Source organism: Sphaerodactylus townsendi, linkage group LG03 (assembly GCF_021028975.2).
Source record: "Sphaerodactylus townsendi isolate TG3544 linkage group LG03, MPM_Stown_v2.3, whole genome shotgun sequence".
Lineage (NCBI taxonomy): Eukaryota > Metazoa > Chordata > Lepidosauria > Squamata > Sphaerodactylidae > Sphaerodactylus > Sphaerodactylus townsendi.
In genome coordinates this window covers 175569638-175591580 of record NC_059427.1, presented here as the reverse complement: position 1 = coordinate 175591580, position 21943 = coordinate 175569638, and the positions used below count along the sequence as shown (strand labels likewise).

General features: G+C 49.9%; 1 protein-coding gene across 2 annotated transcripts; it reads left to right on the top strand.

Annotated features, from left to right (window-relative positions):
- The first annotated feature begins 1423 nt into the window (after positions 1–1423).
- Positions 1424–20193, top strand: LOC125428047 (ZW10 interactor-like). Of its 2 annotated transcripts, XM_048487623.1 has the most exons (11): positions 1424–1597; positions 4106–4205; positions 5367–5478; positions 7478–7644; positions 8988–9116; positions 11173–11229; positions 11316–11467; positions 13443–13614; positions 13724–13863; positions 18202–18361; positions 19992–20193. In XM_048487623.1, the coding sequence occupies exons 1-11, from the start codon at positions 1557–1559 to the stop codon at positions 20082–20084; spliced, it is 1323 nt and encodes a 440-aa protein (XP_048343580.1). In that variant the 5' UTR covers positions 1424–1556; the 3' UTR covers positions 20085–20193. The 2 variants fall into 2 exon arrangements, with proteins under 2 accessions (XP_048343580.1, XP_048343581.1); XM_048487624.1 differs by lacking the exon at positions 8988–9116 and having other exon boundaries at positions 1448–1597.
- The last annotated feature ends 1750 nt before the right edge of the window (positions 20194–21943 follow it).

Sequence of the window (21943 nt, the reverse complement as noted above, 5' to 3'; positions counted from 1 at the left end):
GCCTCCTGTGGCAGCCATTTTGGCACTGCACCCACCACGTCAGAGGTGGGATCCAGCAGGTTCTCACAGGTTCCCAAGAGTAGGTTACTAATTATTTGTGTGTGCCGAGAGGGGCTTACTAATTGGTGATTTTGCCACGTGATTTTTGCCTTAGTTACGCCCCTCCTCCACTCCTCAGCAGTAGCACGCAGAACTTGAAGCAGTCTAGCAGGAGGTGCACCAGTGTGCGTGGCAGCCTGCGCCTGCGTGCATTCGTTTCCCACTCAAGGACCGGCGCAGCGGCTGCGTCCTTGCCACAGCCCCGCCCAGCAATGCCCCGTCCCTGTCGTGCCCCGCCCAACCCCATTGGCGCTACGCCACAGTTTGAATCCCACCACCATGGGAACCTGTTACTAAAATTTTTGGATCCCACCACTGCACCAAGTGTGTGAGAATTTCAAATGTGCCTGCAGACTCAAAAAGTAGTCTAAAGCTCTTTGAAGTGAAGAACAGTAAGACTGGAGGATGGGATGGTCCTGCAGATCTCTGAAAGTCGTTTGCTCTGCAATTGCTCTGCAATTTTATTTATTCACTTATTTCACTTATACCCTGCATCCCCCCCCCCCCCCAAGAAGCGCTGAAGCGTTTGGATTTATATCTTGCTTTGCCCTCCTGTAAGGAGACTCAAAGTGGCTGACAAACGCCTTTCTTTCCTCTCCCTACAACAGGCACCCTGTGAGGTAGATGGGGCTGAGAGAGTTCCGAGAGAACTGTGACTGGTCTGAGGTCACCCAGGAGGCTTCATGTGGAGGAGTGGGGAAACAAACCCAGTTCACCAGCTCAATGTCCACCGCTCATGCGGGAGAGGGGGAATCAAACCCAGTTATCCAGATTAGAGTCCACCACTCTTAACCACTACGCCGCACTGGCTCTCGGTGGGACCCAAACTGCTTTGTGGTTCTTCTCTGCTCCATTTTATCCTAACGACAACCCTATGAGGTAGATTTGGCTGAGGGTTTGCCTGTGGCTCAAGGCCACCCAGTCCCTTTCCAGGACAAAATGGAGATCTGAGCCTGTGGTTCCCAGATCCTAATTCCAGCACTCCAATCATTGCACACCATGCTGGCCCTGGATGTCACGCTGTCGTCTGCACTTGCTTGAGGGAAAGCCCAATTGAGTTCAATGGGGTTTACTTTCAAGGGAAGATGCAAAAGAGGGATCCCATTATCTGCACAAGGGGGGGGGGCGACCCTGCAGTCTCACGTAACTCATTAGCATTTGGGGGTCCCAAGGGCCGGTGGGGGGAGGGGGGCATTCCAACAAAAACCGGAAGAGACGCCGACATTCCATCCGGTCCCTCCTCCCCTGGCAGACCTTCCCAAGATGGCGGCCGCGAACGGCTTATTCGGCTGACCTCCCGTCCAATCGCTTTGCAGCATTACGCCATTAGGGCGGGGGTTGCGTTTGGCATCCCGAAAGTCGATTGGCTGCAAGGGCGGAAGAAAGAATTGAATAAAAGGGCGCGAGGAGGCAAAATAGGGGTTTGTTTGTGTGTGTGTGTGTGTGTCAGGGAAAAGATGGAGCGGAGCGCGGCGGAGGCGGCGGGAGCGGCTGCCCGGTGAGCTAGTCCGGACTGCGCCTTGTGGAGCGGGGCCGTTGGTTGTTTTTCTTCCCGGCATCTCCCCCCTCCCGGGGGGAATAGTGGTACTTTCCTAAGGTCGCTTTCCCTGGACTCTTCCATTAGACGTATTAGGAGGGGGGGATGTGCTTCTTCACATGGCTTCTAATGTGCCCTGGTGGAGCACGCTTAGCCATTTATGCTGCAGCAAGACAAGGCTGGCCCACGGTCGCTCTATCACAATCGAACAAACACGCAGAAGAGGGTCCCTCCCGTTTGTCTTCTACTGACTCATTTACTTACTACTTCGTTTATTTGCCCACCTCATTTTTATCCCGGCTTTCTCCCCAGAGGGGACCTCAAGCATCTTGCTGTTCTGATAGAACCCGTTAACCCCCGCCTCATGAGGTAGGCTAGGCTGAGAGTGCGCGACTGGCCCAAGAGTTTGCGTGGCTAGGGCTGCCAACCTCCACCCTGGAGATCTCCCACTGTGACAGTTTATCTACTAATGATCAAGATCAGTTTCCCTGGAGAAAATGGCACTGCGCCCTGCTGAGCTTCCTCTCCCCCCCCCAAATTCTGCTCTCTCCAGGCTGCATCTGCAGAAATCTTCCGGTTTTCCCAATTCAGAGCTGGCAATGCTGATCATGGCAGAGTGGAGGATTTGAACTTGGGCTCGCAACACCTCCTAGGCAAATGCTCTTGTACCATGCTGGTCCTGCATTCCAGAAAGTCAGGCTCTTTGTAGAGTTGCTGTCTCTGACCTGGGACATTCCTGGACATTTGGGGACAGCGCCTGCAGCAGGCGGAATCTGGGGATAAGAAAAGGAAGAGTGGGTTTTTATGCCCCACTTTTCTCTACCTTTAAGGGGTCTCAAAGCAGCTTACAATGGCCTTCCCCACAACAGACACTTTGTGAAGTAGGTGCGACTGAGAGAGTTCAGGGAGACCTGGCTGAAGGTCTCCCAGCCGGCTGCAGGGAAAGGAGCAGGAAAACAAACCTGGGTCACCAGATTAGAGTCCCCCACTCTTGGGAACCAAACCTGTGAAGTCCTCTGCACTTAACCACTAGACCATACTGTAGGGATTTCCCCTAGACCAGTGGTGGCGAACCTTTGGCACTCCAGATGTTATGGACTACAATTCCCATCAGCCCCTGCCAGCATGGCCAATTGGCTGATGGGAATTGTAGTCCATAACATCTGGAGTGCTGAAGGTTCGCCACCACGGCCCTAGACCCATGGTGGCGAGCGAACCTATGGCACTCCAGATGTTCATGGACTTCAGTTCCCATCAATCTCTGCCAGCATGGCCAATTGACCATGTGGCAGAGGCTGATGGGAATTGTAGTCCATAGGTTTGCCACCACTGCCCTAGACCATCTATTATGCTATAGAGTCTGCTTTCCAGAGGTGACATTTTCTCCAGGGGATGGTTTGTGATTCTAGGACAGTGGTGGCGAACCTTTGGCACTCCATATGTTATGGACTACAATTCCCATCAGCCCCTGCCAGGATGGCCAATTGGCCATGCTGGCGGGGGCTGATGGGAATTGTAGTCCATAACATCTGGAGTGCCAAAGGTTCGCCACCACGGTTCTAGGAGAACACCAGGCTGTACCTGAAGGTTGGCAACCTGGTCCCTTAAATGATTAGACGAGGAGAAGTGATGGCAAGCAAGCTATCATGGCAAACGGGAAGTTGTGGGCATGGTGATTTTCCTTGGGAAGGTATAGCCATTGTTACCGTTGCCAATACTGGCCCGGGGAATTCCTGGCGATTTTGGAGGGGTGTGTGGACATGGCTGAGTTTGGTGCCTGAACTCCGCAGTGATGCCGTCCCCTCTTAAGTTGCCGTCCCCTCTAGGAGAACTGAGCTCAGTCTGGAGACCAAGAGGAGCCTAGCCTCCACCTAAAGTTAGCCACAGTGGAAAAATCTTGTAGGAAGTGAGCTCTGTCAAAACAGGGTAGCAGCCAAGTCTAAAATGCTTGGTGAATACCTGCATGAATTCTGCATGCAGCCAAGAACCCCACCACTCTGCAAGCATTGCAGGAAGTCATGTGACAGGAAGGGGGAGAAGCAGCATTATGACCAAAGTGGTATGGAGGCTAGGACCCAAAGACGTAGGGCCAGGAAACGCATACCAGGCCCTGGGAGAGATGCTAGGGTGGTGACTTTTGGTTTTCTCCACTCAGTATAGGAATTCTGTCTCTTTTCTATGTGGTTGCTCTTATCAGGACTCTGCAACATGAGACAGAAGGCTGGATGCTTTTGTATTCTGGGTAGCAGGTTCTCTCAAAACTGGCAGCTCTGCAGAATCTTGCAACCCCTCCGGGAGATCCCCAAGGGTTCTGATCCTTGGGTTGAAGACCATTGCCCTGGGAACCTCTCCCCATGTACTGCTGTCCCTTTCTGTAGAACTCAGTACCAAGATTCTCAACAGAATGTAAAGTTTGAAACTCGCCGTTCTAGTGTCTCTCTCTATTTCCATTGCTTATGCCCTCTTCAGGCTCCTGACTCGGCTGAAGGACGCACTTGCCTTTGAGGACCACAACAAAGATGGGGCGAGGGCTGAGTTGCCCACCAAAGTCTGGACTGAGCATGCTGTGGTGAGTGGCAGTCCCCTTTTGACCTCCTAGGGCAGGTATCCCCAACACGTGCTCCTGCCAAAACCTTACATAGGACCTGCCGGCTGTTTGCAGGAAGTGACTGGCATCAGGGGAGACTGCTTTCAGCAGGGCTTCTGATTGGCCGTGCAGATTAGAATACCGTATATACTCGAGTATAAGCTGACTTTTTCAGCACATTTTTTAATGCTGGAAAAGCCCCTCTTGGCTTATACTCGAATATGTACGGTAATTCCAAGATGGTGGCCGGAGCTGGGGCTGCTGTGGGGATCCGGTAAGCATGTTGCTGCTTTTTTTCTAACTCACCAGAGAGCCGTAAAAACAAGCTGTAAGGACAGCCTGCACAGCATTACAACTAGGGTGTGTGTGTGTGTGTGCTAAAAGAAACAGAGGCATTTCTCTCCTAAGGGTTATTGGTGCGTTGCATTCTAGATGAATACAGTTCTTCATACAGTAGTTTACTGCCAAATACTGATGTTGCTGAAGACAAAGACTTTCTTTGGAGCAAAGTTTAGGCTGGCATGTCTATGAATCCTAGAATTATTCTACATTTGGAGGGAAACAGTGGTTCATTTGTGTTCCTAGAGTGCTGGAAAGCTGCTCATCCCTGATGCAAACTCTGTTAAGCAACTCTATCTCATCTTGCTCCCAAATCTTCTGTTTTTAGCTGCAACTGAGTCAAGTTCAAAGGCTTATACTCGAGTCAATAAATTTCCCAGTTTTTTGCAGTAAAATTAGGTGCCTCAGCTTATACTCGAGTATATACAGTAACTGTTTAGCGGCAGCGGCTGCCACCGCGTTAAGTTTATTTTCTCACTTGCTCATCTTTCCCACTTGCTCATCTTTCCCAGTGTATTTTTTAAAAAATTGCGTTCTTTCCTTTTGCTTCTTCGGGGTGTGTGTGTGTGTGTATGAGAGAGAGAGAGAGAATGTGCCTCCTGTGGCAGCCATTTTGTGGCTACACCCATCACCCTGTATCAGAATTCCAAAGGTGCCCGCAGACCCAAAAATGTTTGGGAAGCCGTTGTGCTAGGGAGTGTTGGCTTATGGTGTGGCAGGCTCAAAGAAATGGAGGGGACGGGACCTCCTTATGTTGTTCACTGGGTGCTGATTCCAATCCTCCCTTCGTGGTATGATTCCCAGAACACTAGAAAGACGCAGAAGCTGCTCTTCTGGCAGCTGCAGGTGGTGAAGTTCCTCCTGGATTTCCTGGATTCGGCCCCTGGATTCCAAGATGCCTCTTGCTCGGGTGTTCGTGAGTATTGCTGCTGCGGCTCTGTTGGTGGCTGGTGTCTGGGTGTAAACATTGATGCGGGGGTGAAGGGTTCTTCTAGTTAGGAGTACTTCAAAAGAACTTGAAGTGGATTTTGCAAAAAGTGTTTCTCTGGCTGGTTGAATATCTTTTGTATCTGCTGTACTCTGTTCCACAGAAAGGTGATGGTAGGATTGTATATTCCTCTGCCACAGAACAAAGCAGGCCAGACCTTCTTTGTTGTTAAATGCTCCGCCTGGGTCCTAGTGCCTGCCCAGCCCTTCTTCCCTGGTCCGTTTGAAAGTAAAAAATACATTTTGGCATAAATGCTCTTGTATCAAAGTACCATGTCCAACTATGCACAAAATATTGGCTTTGACGACATTTACTGCCTCCAGTGGGGTAAATATTGACTGATAATTTTCATATTCGTTCAGGACTATATCCTACTGTGGAAGCATGCAGTTTTCTCAGACACTGCACCTCAACTGACTGAACTGTCATTTTTCTGTGGAACAGAGTATAGCAGTCCAAGCAGCAGCAGTGACGTAGTAGTTAAGAGCAGGTGCACTCTGATCTGGAGGAACCGGGTTTGATTCCCAGCTCTGCCGCCTGAGCTGTGGAGGCTTATCTGGGGAATTCAGATTAGCCTGTGCACTCCCACACATGCCAGCTGGGTGACCTTGGGCTAGTCACAGCTTTTCGGAGCTCTCTCAGCCCCACCCACCTCACAGGGTGTTTGTTGTGAGGGGGGAAGGGCAAGGAGATTGTCAGCCCCTTTGAGTCTCCTTCAGGAGAGAAAGGAGGGATATAAATCCAAACTACTCCTCCTACTCCTCCTCTTCTTCTTCCTCTTCTTCTTCTTCCTCAATATCCTGACCTAGATCTCAGAAGCTAAGGAGGGTCAGCCCTGGTTAGTTCTTGGATGGGAGATCACAAAGGAGATCCAAGGTCGCTACACAGAGGCAGGCCACGGCAAAGCACCTGCATTCACCTCTGGCTTGTAACTCTGTGGAGTCGCTGTCATAAGGGGGCTGTGACATGGTGCTGCTTCCTATCACCAACAGTCTGGTTTCTGCATATATTCTGTAGGAAATCTCATGCAATGCAGTTGGACTTATCCCAAGTCCCTGGGTTTGGGGCTGCACTCCCTACAACCCTATTTATACCACTTTTCTGGGGGATAGGGTTTTTTTTCAAGAGCCTATCTGGAAAGTACTCTGTGGCTCTACTTGGACTGGGCTGGACTGAAATGCTGGTGACTTTTCTTTCAGCAGTCAACTGGATATGCCTGTTCCACAAAGTTGGAGAATTCTGCTCTGGCAGCCCCACCCAAAGTCCGAGATGGCCGGGGGTGGCACTGCTGCTGCGTTGCCACCTCCAGAGAGGAGGCAAAAATCCCCCCAAACCTCCCTGCCTGCCTGAAAGCCCTCCATGGGGCTAAGCTAATTTACAATCCCCCTTTTGGGAAGCACAAGTCTGAGGCACTGGCTACAGGGCCTGTGGCGTGAAAGGCCAAGTGGGAGCAGACTGAGCTCCTTGGGAATGCCCTTGCTGTCCTGTCAGGACGGACGTTGCGCCCAATGCTGCGTCTGGCTGTTCCAGAGGATGGCCGCGTCCACCTGCTGTCGGTTCTGCCCCTCCAGTGGGGTAAATTGCTTACCTTAACTACACACTGGGTTCATGCTGCATCCAGAGGGCGATTTGCCCCCCACTGTCAGGAATACCGTGGTCAAAAGAAACCATTCTCACTGCTCATAATGAGACTGGTTTCCTGATCGGAGCCGAGTTTTCCCAGGTCCTGCTTCTGACACTGAGCCTGCAGTTCAGAAGCTTTTCTATCATCATCATCATCATCATCATCATCATCATCATCATCATCATCATCATCATCATCATCATCATCATCATCAATTTGATTTAATACCCTGCCTTCCCCAGGGTATTGTACATAGTTAAAAATGCAATAAAAACGTCAGTCAGTATAAGTTCTCTGTTGCAGGAAACGAGATGGCCGAAGCCAAGCAGCAGTGGAAGGCCCTCAAGGCGGAGTACCAGGATAAGGTTGAGGCCATCCGGGAGGCTGTACCCCAAACCCTGGCCAGACTTGAGGAAGCGCGCTGCAAGGCCAAGCTCTTGGAAGAGGTGCTGGGGCGCTACAGAACCAAGGTCTCTGTGCCTTTTGATTCAGGACTGTGGGGGGGAACAGGGCTGAGATCCCCAGTTTTTGGTTAAGGCAAGAAGGTGATTTCCAGCATCCACAAAAACCCCTTAAATCCGGGAACCCCAACATAGTGCCCCGGGCATCATACTGCCCACCAAGTGTTTTGGAGAGTGGGTGGGTCTTTTGCACAGCAGGGCTTCTGATAAGCAGTGCGCATGCAAGGAAACATTCTTAAGGGAGCAGCAGTGGCGTAGGAGGTTAAGAGCTCGTGTATCTAATCTGGAGGAACTGGGTTTGATTCCCAGCTCTGCCACCTGAGCTGTGGAGGCTTATCTGGGGAATTCAGATTAGCCTGTACACTCCCACACATGCCAGCTGGGTGACCTTGGGCTAGTCACAGTTCTTCAGAGCTCTCTCAGCCTCACCTACCTCCCAGGGTGTTTGTTGTGAGGGGGGAAGGGCAAGGAGATTGTAAGCCCCTTTGAGTCTCCTGCAGGAGAGAAAGGGGGGATATAAATCCAAACTCTTCTTCTTCTTCTTCTTAAACAATGAAAGCTTCCATTTTAAAAAAAAAAAAAAAAGAGATAATCCTGCAGTAAACAACAGAGCATTTGTCCTTAGAATGTTCATAGATATTCTAGAGAGTTGGAAGAGACCCCAAGGGCCATCAAGTCCAACCCTCTGTGACGCAGGAACACACAAAGCACTCCCAACCTATGTTCATCCAGCCTCTGTTAAAAAACCTCCAAAGGAGGAGACTCCACCACTCTCCAAGGCAGCGCATTCCACTGTCGAACAGCCCTGATGGTCAGGAAGTTCTTCCTAATGCTTAGGTGGAATCTCTTTTCCTGCCCCTTGAATCAATTACTCCTTGTCCCAGTCTCCGAAGCAGCAGAAAACAAGCTTGCTCCCTCTTCGACATGACATCCCTTCAAATATGTAAACATGGCTATCATGTCCCCCCTTGACCTTCGCTTCTCCAGACTAAACACCCCCAGGTCCCTAAGCCTCTCTTCGTAGGGCATGGACTCCAGGCCTTTTACCATTTTTGTTGCCCTCCTCTGGACCCGTTCCAGCTTGTCAATATCCTTCTTGAATTGCCCAGAACTGTACACAATATTCCAGGTGAGGTCTACTGTTGAAGAGTTACTCTGAGACCTATGCATAACCTCCTTCCCTGACATTTTGTGTAGCGTTCACAAGGTACCTGCAGTCTTGAAAATGTTGGGAATCCTTTCCTTTAAACACTTAAGCCTGTTCCTAGTAGTGTTGTTTGTGGTTGATAAAATGGCTCTCTGCTCTCAAATTTCCTGTGTTCTCGTTTCTCTGCACCCCTGATTTTTTCCAGGTCAGCTTCAGAGTATCTGTCCTCTTTTTGCCTGCAGCTCTTGGGGCACCTGTCCCTGCAATTCCCCATGGGAGATTTTGGAGCCATGGTGGCACCTACGTTGAACATCTCAAAAAGGACACTAAAAAGGTGGGGGGGGGGAGTGGAGAAGAGTGCAACCAAGAGGATTAGGAGGTTGGAGCACCTGCCCTGGGAGGAGAAGCTGGAGCGCCAGAGACGTTTCAGATGAGAGATGATCCAGGGGGGTGATCGAGGTTCATAAAATTGTGCCGGGGTGGAGAAAAGCTTTTTGCCCTTCTACCGTAATACTAGAACTGGAGGGCATCCAATGAAGTGAATGGGCAGTAGATCCACGATGGACAAATGGGAATACTTCTTTACACAGCGAGTAATTCAAATGTGGAATTTGCAGTCAAAGGATGTAGTAAGGACCACACCCATATACAGTTTTAAAAGGAAAAGAAGCAGAAGAGGAGGAGTCTGGATTGGTACCCTGCTTTTCTCAACTGTGATTGGTCTCAAAGCAGCTGACAAACTCCTTTCCCTTCCTCTCCCCACAGCAGGCACCTTGGAAGGTGGGTGGGGCTGAGAGAGTTCTGAGAGAACTGTGACTGGCCCAAGGTCACCCAGCAGGCTTTGTGTGGAGGAGTGGGGAAACAAATCCAGTCCACCAGATAAGACTTCACCACTCATGTGGAGGAGTGGAGAATCAAACCAGTTCTCCATATGAGAGTCCCCCACTCTTGCCACTATACCCTGCTGGCTCTCCAGCCTGGATTAGACAGATTCATGGAAGAGAGGTCTAGTCACTGGCTACTAGCCATGGTGACTAAAGGGAACCTCCATGTTTTCAAGCAGTAAACCTGTGAATCCCAGTGCCAGGAGGCAACCTCAGAGGAAGCCTCTATGTCTTCTTGTTGTTAGATCTCTAGAGGAACTGATTGGCCCCTGTAGGAGACAGGATGCAGTTGGGCTCTTCTAATGTTCTTAACAGGCAAATGGAATCCGAGCCCAGTTGCAATGTAAAGATTTTTATTCCAGCACAACATTTTTCTGTTAGATTATTTTGCAGAGGGGCTGTTAACCAAAATCACAAAGGGGTGTATCTCTTTGGGGCTGTGTGTGTATGTGTGTGTGTGTGTTTGCAGCAGGCAAACCAATTGTAAAATGTTCCATTGTGAATCCCTGTGAAAGGAGGGATGTTAGACATAATGATGACAGAGGTCAGAGGTTCTAGTTTGAGAGAGAGAAACAGGTACAGGCATAGTATATCGATGCCCAAAGGCTGTTACAATCAAATGGTTTCAATGACCACCAATAAAATCAAATATAACTTTAAAACAGATAAAATCACATACAAAAACAGATTTTAAAATCAAACACAGGTAAATTAGATGCAGCCCTGGCTGAAATTTTCTTAGCTGCCAGAGCAAAAAAGAAACGTTTTATAGGAAACTGAAGGCCGATGATCAGAAATGAGAAAGGAAAGCTTTTCCAAGTCACTAAAAATTTTGTTAAAACGGCAGCAAGAAATTTGTGTCTGGGTTCTTTTTAGAGGGAACAATATGACATACAATGCGGTAAGTTTGGGCCTTGTGTCCAAGTTTGGGCCTCGTGTCCAGCTAACAGGGCTGTTGGCATAGTTTGAAATCTAATTGTTATAGAAGCTACTCTGAGACTATGTGGTCATGTTAACCAAATATAGGACTCGGTCATGGTCCCTAGCCATAAGCCAGAGGGGGGGATTTAGACTGAGTGATTAGCTCTCTGGCTGATGCAGAATCACAACTGAACTCCAAGTCACAGATAGTAAAACCTGGCTGTGATTCAAGATGGAATAACAAATAAGGATTCTGACTGCTGGTTCCCTCTGGGTCGACTTGTTTGGAAAAGAACTTTGTGTGAGTTGTGTTTGAAACAGGGTCAAATTTAGCTTCCTCCCAGAAGCAGGAAGCTAGTGAATGAGGACAGCTAGTTTGGCTTCAGATGCGTTTTGATGGCGCAGTTAAAACCTCCAGTTCCTCTTGAGACCCAAAAAGTCTCAATGGGAAAATTGAGTTTTGTCAGGACAAAGTCACGTCAGCAACTCCACTGGGGCAAGTAGTGGATTCTCAGTTATCCGTTAGTGTGACCTGGTTGTTTCTGTTTCACCTGGGCTGGTTTCAACTTCGTATTTCCTTTGCAGAAACAGGAAATGGAGGAGAAGGTGAAGAACGCTCAAGAGCGGCATCTCGAGGAACAGGTGACGATGCAGATGTTTCCTAATCCAGCTTGGGGGATGGCGGGCGAGGGTCCCTGGGCCTAACCCAAGTTGCTGTTCCCCTGCAGGAGCGTTTGCGGAAGCTGTGCGAGCAGATGGAAGGGCGGGTGGTGGAAAAGCAGGGCAGGCTGCAGAGATACCAGGAGGAACTGCAGCGCCTTCAGGGAGAGCTGGAAGAGCAGGAGCTCCAGGCTGGCGATTGGCGGCAGAAGGCGCAGACGTGAGTGTTTGGGGGGCAGGGCTGCTCAGAATCAGAGGTTGGCATTTAAAGGGCCGGGTACAAAATCACAGGCGTGCTCTGTTGGGGCAGTGTAGGAACGCCACTTTTTTAATTTAAAAAGGAGTAGCTGCAATTCTGCAAGACTCCGAGCCCTTGTGTATTTATTCAAAACGGTTGATGCCTGTCCTTCTACCCAAATCAGGGACCACAAGGCAGCAAACAGGAGCCTTGAAACATTTAAGCAATTAACAATACCGTTAAAAAGTGATAAAATAATCCAGTAATGCAGCACTAGAATGGTTTTTGCAGGGATGGTTCTTGCAGGTTTGCCAGATGAGACAAGAAGTCTTCCGCGTGGCCAAAGGTCAGAAGGGCGTGGATTTTAAAACGGGATCATGTTCTCTCTAATGATATCAGCTTTGTCATTTTGAGATCCAGTTTGTTAGCATTGATGCCCGAACAGTTCTTCGGTAGCTGTGCTATTTTTTCCTTTTTCCTTTTTTTCTGTTTTGTATTTCCTTTGGACCTGCCAATTATAATGAGAAAATTAATTTAAAGATATGTTTTTTAAAGTCTTCGCATGCGGGCGAAAGACACCGATAGAGGTAGATGAATCTCCCTGGCGAGGGAGTTGCCAGTTGGGTGCCATGACTGAGAAGACCCTTTGCGGGTCACGACCTGTCTAGTCTCAGGTGGGCGGGGCGACCGGAGCAGGGCTTCCAAGCGTGGCTGCAGAGAGTGGGTAGGTTCATATGTGCAGAGAAGGGCAACGAGGATGATTGAGGGACTGGAGCACCTTCCCTATGAGGAGAGGCTGCAGCGTTTGGGACTCTTTAGTTTGGAGAGGAGACGTCTGAGGGGGGATATGATTGAAGTCTATAAAATTATGCATGGGGTAGAAAATGTTGACAGAGAGAAATTTTTCTCTCTTTCTCACAATACTAGAACCAGGAGGCATTCATTGAAAATGCTGGGGGGAAGAATTAGGACTAATAAAAGGAAACACTTCTTCATGCAACGTGTGATTGGTGTTTGGAATATGCTGCCACAGGAGGTGGTGATGGCCACTAACCTGGATAGCTTTAAAAGGGGCTTGGACAGATTTATGGAGGAGAAGTCGATTTATGGCTACCAATCTTGATCCTCTGATCTGAGATTGCAAATGCCTTAACAGACCAGGTGATCGGGAGCAACAGCCGCAGAAGGCCATTGCTTTCACATCCTGCCTGTGAGCTCCCAAAGGCACCTGGTGGGCCACTGCGAGTAGCAGAGAGCTGGACTAGATGGACTCTGGTCTGATCCAGCTGGCTTGTTCTTATGTTCTTATGTTCTTCTTATATGGGAGGAGGCAGCTCTGATGGCATGTTGGTCCCAGTCCATATGAGCATTTAACGGTCAGTATCTCATGGTGGTAAAAGTGTGGGACTTGGCGCGGGCACAAACTCAAGTGCTACAGGAGTTGCTGAATAACATTTCCACTTGCTGGGAGTTCCCTGTTTGCTCATTCCTCCCCCTGTCTCACGGGAATAGAGTAAATTCGGGCCACGTGGAATACGCACAGCCCCACTCGTAGCTGTGTCAGATCCTCACTTTGATTACTTGCTAATTGTGGAAATGGTTTTTCAGCAACAAGGAAGCCTCCGGGTACCTGTTGCAGAGTCAAATGATCGCAGTAGTGAAAGTCAAGTGACGAAAGCAGCATAATGCAGAATCAGCACAAACAGATATAGGAGCCATGGACAGGAAGTGGGCGGAGTGCCTGCCTGGATGTCGCCAGAGGGCAACTGCTGAAAAGACCCTGTCGGGCTTGAAGGCCAGCAAAAGGATCCTGCGGTGTGGCTGCCCAGGCTGCCTGGAAAGGACCAGGTGCTCCATCTCGACCTTGGCTTGTTGATCACCCCGCCATAAAGGGTCTTGAGTTCACCCGCTCAAAGTTCTCTTTTCCTCCTGGTTTGTTCCTCCCCTCTGCCCCCAGGATCTCAGATCTCCAGTGTTTCTTGGAGACGCTGCAGGGTGTAAAACTGACTCACGTTTCGGAGACTGACCTCGAGCTCGAGCTGACCTCCCGTTCCCAACCTGGGACCGCCCAGCCCCACAGCCTGAAGTTGGGCCTACACTGGCGGGAGGACGGCAACATCTCACTGCAAGTGCGTTGGGGGCGAATTGGGGGTGGCTGGTCCAAATGGGCACGTACTTTGCTGGGCCTGACCGACTTCTCTCTCTCTCTCTCTCTCTCTCTCTCCTGCCCCTCTGCAGTGTGACTGTCCTTTTGTCCCTCTGTCGGTGGCACTCCCCGTGGGCACCAGCGGCACCATCAAGGACATCCTTCTGGAGCTTCAGGACAGCTATTTGCAGCAGGCGCAGCTCTTGGCTGAGATTGAGTCGCTGCACAGCCGGTGGGTTCTCAGCCTGTGCTGCCTTTTGCCATTCTGCTGCAGGCCTCCGAATGGTAGAGGGCAGCTCCTCCCCCCCCCAGCTTAGCACTGCAGGGAAAAGTGGCCAATTCTGGATTGGGAAATTCCTGGAGGTTTGGGGGTGCAATTTGAGGGGGGAGGAACGTCAGCGGGGTGCAGTGCCAGAGCCCACCCTCCAAAGTGATCATTTTCTCTGACAATCTCTTCACATTCTGGGAGAATGGGAGGCCTCTGTAGTTGCCAGTTTCGGGTCTGGAAATTCCTGGAGATTTGCCAGTGGAACCCGGGAGGGCAGAGTAAGGAAGAGAAGGGACCCCAGTAGAATATGATGCCACTGAGCCCCTCTTCCAGGGGTGATCTCTGTTGTATGGAGAACCGCTGAGATCTCCAGGCCCCTCCTGGATGCCGGCGACACCACGTGAGGGGAGCAGAGCAGCCTCTGGAAATTATGGGAAAATTGCTTCATTTCCTCTGGAAATTATGGGAAAATTGCTTCATTGGGTCTGGCCCTAGAGGACCTAGTCGTGAGGGAACCAAAAGAAATATTTTAAACAACTAAAAGAAGAAGAAGAAGAGTTTGGATTTATATCCCCCCTTTCTCTCCTGCAGGAGACTCAAAGGGGCTGACAATCCCCTTGCCCTTCCCCCCTCACAACAAACACCCTGTGAGGTAGGTGGGGCTGAGAGAGCTCCGAGAAGCTGTGACTAGCCCAAGGTCACCCAGCTGGCGTGTGTGGGAGTGTGTGTGGGAGTGTACAGGCTAATCTGAATTCCCCAGATAAGCCTCCACAGCTCAGGCGGCAGAGCCGGGAATCAAACCCGGTTCCTCCAGATTAGATACACGAGCTCTTAACCTCCTACGCCACTTGCTTGACCAAGAACAGCAATATTTAATTAGTCAAGCAAGATCGGTCTGTTCCCCCTTATCCCTTGGCATCAATCTTATGACTGGAAAGATGGCCTCATATTTATTACTGATTGATGAGCCCAGGCAACGTTGGGTTCTTACAAGAGCCAGATGTAATGTCTTTCCCCCTGCGCTTATTCAAGGGCGATTCAGGAATTTGTCCCTTTCAGACAGGGTATGTCCACATTGTCCATCCCACGTGAGGGGAGCAGCCTCTGCTTTGGATGCAATCCCTGAGTTCCATTCCCCGCTTGGTTTTAAGGAACTGTTGCTTGACCAAGCAGATGATTTCAGAGAAGCTGGATCAGCCGCCTGCACAGAGTTGTGACACTCAGCCTGGGGCTCGGGAGCCATCTGTGGCTTTTCTGAGTGCTGTTTCCTGGTGGAAGTGGCAGTCCTGCTGACTGGTAGGGCTTGTGGTTGACGGGGCCGTTCCCACCTTGAAGCAGGACTGTGGAGCGCGGGTCAGCCGCCCTCTTGCCTGAGCTGCGGGTCTCATGCCGGGGTGGACGTGAAGGACTCAACCTGTCCAGCGATGATCTCTACGGCCTCCACACACTCTGTCATATGAAAACAGCGGGTGTGTGTGTGCAACAGAGTAGAAACGGAAGCCAGTATTGCACAAAAGCAGCTGACAGAATGATTGAATGCTCTCAATTTTTCCTGAACTAGTGATATTTGCACAATGTACAGCAAATGCTTCAAATCAAGTTTCGTTCAAATTCCAACACCCAAATAAACTGATCATGTGCTCTAGGCTTAAAGTCTGTTAGTAGACTTAGCAAAAGTACTTCTGCAGTAATAATACACTTCTTCACGCAACGTGTGATTGGTGTTTGGAATATGCTGCCACAGGAGGTGGTGATGGCCACTAACCTGGATAGCTTTAAAAAGGGCTTGGACAGATTTATGGAGGAGAAGTTGATCTATGGCTACCAATCTTGATCCTCTTTGATCTCAGATTGCAAATGCCTTAGCAGATCAGGTGCTCAGGAGCAGCAGCAGCAGCAGCAGAAGGCCATTGCTTTCACCTACATGTGAGCTCCCAAAGGCACCTGGTGGGCCATTGCGAGTAGCAGAATGCTGGACTAGATGGACTCTGGTCTGATCCAGCTGGCTTGTTCTTATGTTCTTATGTAATGCAGAAGAGAATCCTTAATATAATGTCAGAAATCCACAACCTGGCCAGTTGCCACTACGTTACTGGCTTTGAATGTGTCTTCGGAGATTTGTGGCGTTTTCAAAAGGGACTGTAACGTCCTCGAAGAAAATAGCTTTCAAAAGGGACTCTGGTATCCTCAGGGAACGTAGATTTCACAGTTCGGCGGGGACAGCACTTCTCTTGGACAGCCTTTTTTCTGCTTCACAACGTCCTACAAAAATCTCACTTCTATACCCTGTTCAAGATAAAGATGACAGGAGATTTGTGAATTCATCTGCCATTTTCTGGACTGTCCGTGTGCTAGGATGCTCTGCTCGGGTCCTGGTGTCTTGGGGACAGAACTAGGTCGGCACCAGGACCCGAGCATCCTAGACAAAGACGATCCAGGATTCCTCCTATTTCTTCTTCTTTTTCAGGTTCAGAAATGGGATAATTTGTATTTTAACTAATTTTACTTCCTGGTGTATGTTTTACCAATTTGTGCTGCTGAGGAAGGGTTTTTTTTACTATTTGTGATGCTGAAAATTTTTGGATAATTCAATTTTGCAATCCATTCATATTCATTCTGTTAGGCTTTCTGCCAGCTTTCCTGGTTCTCTTGTGGGGCTGTACGTGTGTGCTCAGTGGGGCAAGAAGTATACAGTAGTAAGCCTGTCGCTCTGGCGGTTGATGAAAGCTTGAAATGCAAATGTGACTCCATAAGCAGCAGCGCGAGCCGCGCTTGTAGAGAACAGCTTCATATGAGGTTCCAACGGTCTGTAACCTCAGTTCTGTGCAAGTAACAAATATTCCTACAATTTTTGTTCTTGTGAATTGTTGGGTTCATGTCTCCTTGGCCGGCCTCTTTTTCTCAAGAGATGCGGCTGTGACGTGGGCTTTTGTTCGATCACAACGCGCCTGACGTCGCAACAGCAACTGCAAGCTAGAGCTCAGCATTCCCCTGTACGCTCCCCTTCCTTTTGCTCCTGGGGGTGGCAATACAAGTTCAATTTTTAAGGGGGTCTGCAACCTGCGGCTCTCCAGATGTCCATGGACTACAAATCCAATCAGCCTCTGCCAGCATGGCCAATTGGGCTGATGGGGATTGTAGTCCATGGACATCTGGAGAGCCGCAGGTTGCAGACCCCTGTTGGAGGCAAATTGTAAAACCTCCATTCATCCTCCTTAGACCTTCCTATCTCTATTTACAGTGGCTTTAAAAAAATGCTGAACGCAACATCAGCCTTTATCCGTGTGGGGAAGGCAAAACAGGATGAAGGTTACAAGTCAGGTGTGCAAATATGCACAAGTCACAGCTGAATTGTGACGTCTCTGTATGGTTTTCAAAGCAAGGGACTAGCAGAGGTGTTTTGCCCTTGCCTGCGTCTGCATAGCAACCCTGGGCTTGCTTGGTGGTCTCCCATCTAAATAGTAGCCACAGCCAACCCTGGTTAGCTTCCTAGAGCTGACAAGATGAGACGGGCCTGGGTGTCAAACTCCAAGTTCAGACAATAGTTTCACTTGATGGGTTCCAGGATTTTTATTGCATACACGAAAGAGACAGCAAAAGACCGTTCTGGCGAAAAGGCCCCAAAGCAGTTGATAATATGTGGTAGCAAATCCCGCCCCAGCATGTGGACCAAGCGGACAGAAAAGTCCAGCCTGGCGGCCTGTCCCAGCCAGCGAGCTCCAAGGCCGGGGGAACTGATAACCAGCACCTGCAAAGCCCAAGCATTCCCCCCCCCGCCCCCCCCAACAATGGCATCCTGACAGTGGGCCCTGCAGGTCAAAGCAAGACAACTTCAAAGGTGGTTTGCCATCTGGCCTGCCTCCGCATGGCGACCCCGGATTTCCTTGGCTGTCTCCTGTGTCCACGTGCTCAGTAGAGCTGGCCCTGCTTTGCTGGTGAGATCCGACGTGACCGGGTGGCCTTGGGCCCCCAGGCCAGAACAGTCGCAAGTTCAGCAAGGAAGCAACCAATGCATTTGACCCAATAAATCTATTCCTGTTCATGTCCTGTCCGCCTTGTGCCTGGAAACTGTACAGGAAGTAGGACTGCGCAGAGTGCTGACAGCAGGGCTGCGTCTTGCCAGGGGCATCTTGCTACATGGGGCTGAAGGGAACACTGGCTCTCTGTGCCTGGAGTGGGTTGGTGTGCCAGGTTGGTGGGAGTCTTCAGATGAACCCCCCCCCCCATTTCTTCATGCATATAATCATTGACTTGTTTGCTGTTTCTCAATCTTCCCTCCACCCCCTGCACCTCCAACTACAGTTTTGCCATTGATTGGCAACCAGAGAAGAGGCTGCTGCATTACTTGAAGCCGTCTTTCACGTGCACCCTCTGCGTGGAGCCGGGATACCCAACCAGCGGGGGGATCCGCCTGCTCTCCATCAAGAGCCAACATGGCGCGGTTGACGTGGCTGTCGTCAGGGTTAGTAGTGAATGTGGGGCTGGTGCCAATATAGCCCAAGGGCTTCTGGCAGGACCGCCCCCACAGTGCCCCTGTCACCTGCCTGCGTGGTCTTCCCTCTCCTTCCCTTGTGGACGTGCCTCCTGCCCGTGCTGCTAGCTAGCTGGGCTGCCCAGGGCGACGAGGGAAGAATGCGTGGACAGCGAGGGCCGCAGCACACGTCTCCCAGTGCCACTGAGGCAAGGGCTGGCGGGGTGCCGTGGGGAGAGGGTGCCTAGGCAGGTGGGAGGGGTACATAGGTGGGGGAGCAGGAATGGACGTGTGATCAGGTGTCCTGGTGGCCGGCATCGGAGGGGAAGGAGGACTCTGGCTGCTCTCTGTTAAAGAGTCCGTCCAAATTTAGAGCCAGCCCTGACCGGATGGACGAGGTGGGGGGTCTTGAACAGGGTAAAGAGTGCAAAAAAGGGGGGGGGTCATTTGTCCAGTTTCTCGTCCCCTGCTCTTCTCCTCAGGAGGGCCCCACAGAAGCAGACAGTCTCATCCTCCTCTCCAGCCAGCGTGGTGCAGTGGTTAAGAGTGGGTGGATTCTAATTTGGAGAATCAGGTTCGATTCCCCGCTCCTCCACTTGAAGTCTGCTGGGTGACCTTAGACCAGCCACGGTTCTCTCAGAACTCTGTTTCACCTCCCTCACAAGGTGTCTGTTGTGAGAAGAAGAAGAAGAAGAGTTTGGATTTATATCCTCCCTTTCTCTCCTGCAGGAGACTCAAAGGGGTTTACAATCTCCTTGCCCTTCCCCCCTCACAACAAACACCCTGTGAGGTAGGTGGGAGGGAGGGAGGGAGAAGAGGGAAGGATGGAGGTTGTAAGCTGCTTTGAGACAGTTAAGAAAAGCAGGATATAAATCCGACCTCTTGCAAATCCAAATTATTCCATTTTATCCTCACGTCAGCCCCGTGAGTTGGGTTAGGCTGAGCGTGTGAGACTGGCCCTCGTTCGCCCAATCAGCTTCCAGGGTGAAATGGGGAACTGACCTTGGGTCTCCCAGATCTTGGTCTGGTGCTGCTTCTGTTGGTTCTGCTGACCTCTCCTGTGCCAGCAGCCGGCCTCCAGGACAGGAGAACCGAGGAAGCAACCCAGGCTGAGCTGCGGTTGGGAGGGAAATGTCTGCCCGAGGGTGGTCATGCAGATGGTCTTGGTGCCATTCTGGGCTGTTTACTTTTCAGGGCTTGGAGGCTCAGCAGCCCTGACACTTAATTGCTGACCATGCCAACAGGTCTTAGAAGGTGGCTGGACTTGGGGGGCAACTGGGGAGGTTGGTGGTGACATTCCCATGTACAATTTCTAGGGGCAATTAAGCATTTTGAGGCTTCCTATGACTGGCAAACCTTTAGCTTTTCATCTGGGAATCAGGGCCATTTTCTCCTGTTCTTTCTGACGTCACACTGTCCCTTACAGCTAAGAAATTTGGGACAAGAAGGCAGACTGGCACGGAGGTGTAGGGACAACATTGCGTAAGATTACTAGAACACTTCTAATGTCTTCAGCAAGTGGACCACAGTTTAAATCCCAAAGCATCTCTGTTCAGCTGCTGGGAGCTTCTGGGATTCTCCTGTCCCTGACGCCTGTGCCTTCCACTTACCTTTCTTCCAGCCCTCTCAGGAAACGCCTTCCCTGCAGGACTGGCTGGAATACCTCAGTGCTGTGGACTTCAGTGCCCCGTTCCTTGCCAGAGGAGCTGTCTGATGTCCCAGGGTTAGGATCTTGGCGCTTTGTCCCTCCACACATTGCTTCTAAGGTGTGTTTGTGTGTGTATGTTCCAGTGTTCTGTTCAATAAAACGTGAATGAAGATTACTAGTTCTGGCTTTTCTGTTTCATGGAGTTGTGCAAAAGACGCACAACTCTGGGTTCTCCTGTCTCCTCCCCAGAGATCCAATCTGTGTTCTACGGCCATGAGAGCCATGAACTTCCTGTCTATGTGTTGGAGCAACAGCTGAAGGTTTTATGAATGCCAAAATCACAGCTGAATCTGGAGAATGGCTGCAAAGACCTGTGTTTGTTTGTGTGATTTATCTGCAGTTTATACTGAGATCTGGTTTCCAGAAGCAATGTTTTTAATTTCATATTTTCAGCTGTTCAGATGACCACATAGCCTCCCAGCTAAGATAAAACATTTTTTAAAAAAATTCTGAAAGGGATTTCAATGGCACAAGTGCATGGGACAATTTCAAAAAATGTTATCTTAAAGATGAAAATGGAAATCCGTGCTGGAGCCCTGCAGGATTGTTGTAGGAACCAAATTATCCCCAAATTATCTCGCGAGAAAAGCTGGAGGAATGTCCCCTCCCAATGAAGTGCTTAGGAACAGGTGGGCTGCCATTCTCAGAGACTGTTTGACGTATGTTACATTCCTGCTAAAAGAAATGGCAGCGACAGAAATTGTCAAATGAAGAAGTTAAAACACTTTAAGGGAAGGTAAAGGGCCCTATAAATGAGAGGGAATTCTCCGAACACTGGAGCTCCACTGATAAAGAAATTCACACAGCACATTTTTTGGAACTGAAAGAGTAAATTTAGAAATGTTCAGAGGGGTCATAAGGACTATGAGGAGGAGATGACTGGACAGTGGAGAGCCAGAGAGTTGGAAAATTAGTCTCTTATGACACCACTTTAAATAGTTCAGGTTTATATAGGAGCAGCTGTTTGGGGATAGATTTTAGGATCTACTACTACCAGTTCCTCACATAACTCACTTCATTCTATACACAGGTGAGAAGAACGTTTTTAGGCCAAAACAGAGAACTCAGATCAGGCAAAAAATTGGAAACAATCTTCTATATATATATAAAAAGCAAACCGTCCGTTTGTGAGTCGTGCTCTAACTCCGAAACCACTGGACGGATTGCTTTCAAAATTTCACTCAACGTGCCTTTCCAATACGGGCAGGTTTTCGGATATTCACATTGCTGAAATTCAATACCTGAGCCAGGTAAAACGTCTTTTTCCTGGCTCACCAGGCCATGAAGCTGGCTGTGTTTAATTGTCACCCTTAGAATGTTCTTGCAGCCTGTCTGTGGCCTGAGGGCTTAGAATGTTCGTGCAGATGGGCAGAGATGAGCAGTGAAAACAGTAAATAGGTAATACTGGTAGGCAATACGAGTGGAAGTGAAACACATACGCCAATACTTTGCCATGGCGGAAGGGCGTCAGGTGGGGTTCCTCACACGCAGGTAACTTTCACTCTCTGTGCCTCACCCACTGCTACCACACACAACACACACATACTCTCATACACATCCGAAGCTCATCCTCCACACACCTCACTCTGCCCTCCCTCACATCCAACCACCACATACCCACTTCCTCACCCATATTCGCCACCGCTCTCTTTTACTAAAAGCGAGTTGGAGTTTGCCTTTTTCTTCTAAGAAAATCCGCGGGGTGGGGGCAAACCAACACTACTGCCTCTGCTTCTTTTGCACGTGGCCCTTTAAGAACCCAGGGAGCTGGCCTCGATCTGAACACCTCACCATCCTGCCTCTGCTGCCTGACTGGGATAGCCTGCTTGCCCCAGTTCTGCCTTACCCAAGCCAAGACTGTGCGT

Excerpts from the sequence above, each read along its gene's own strand:
- LOC125428047 (XM_048487623.1), top strand. The coding sequence starts at position 1,557 with ATGGAGCGGAGCGCGGCGGAGGCGGCGGGAGCGGCTGCCCG. Across the intron at positions 4,206-5,366 it reads TCTGGACTGAGCATGCTGTG|AACACTAGAAAGACGCAGAA; the intron begins GTGAGTGGCAGT and ends TATGATTCCCAG. Across the intron at positions 13,615-13,723 it reads ACGGCAACATCTCACTGCAA|TGTGACTGTCCTTTTGTCCC; the intron begins GTGCGTTGGGGG and ends GCCCCTCTGCAG.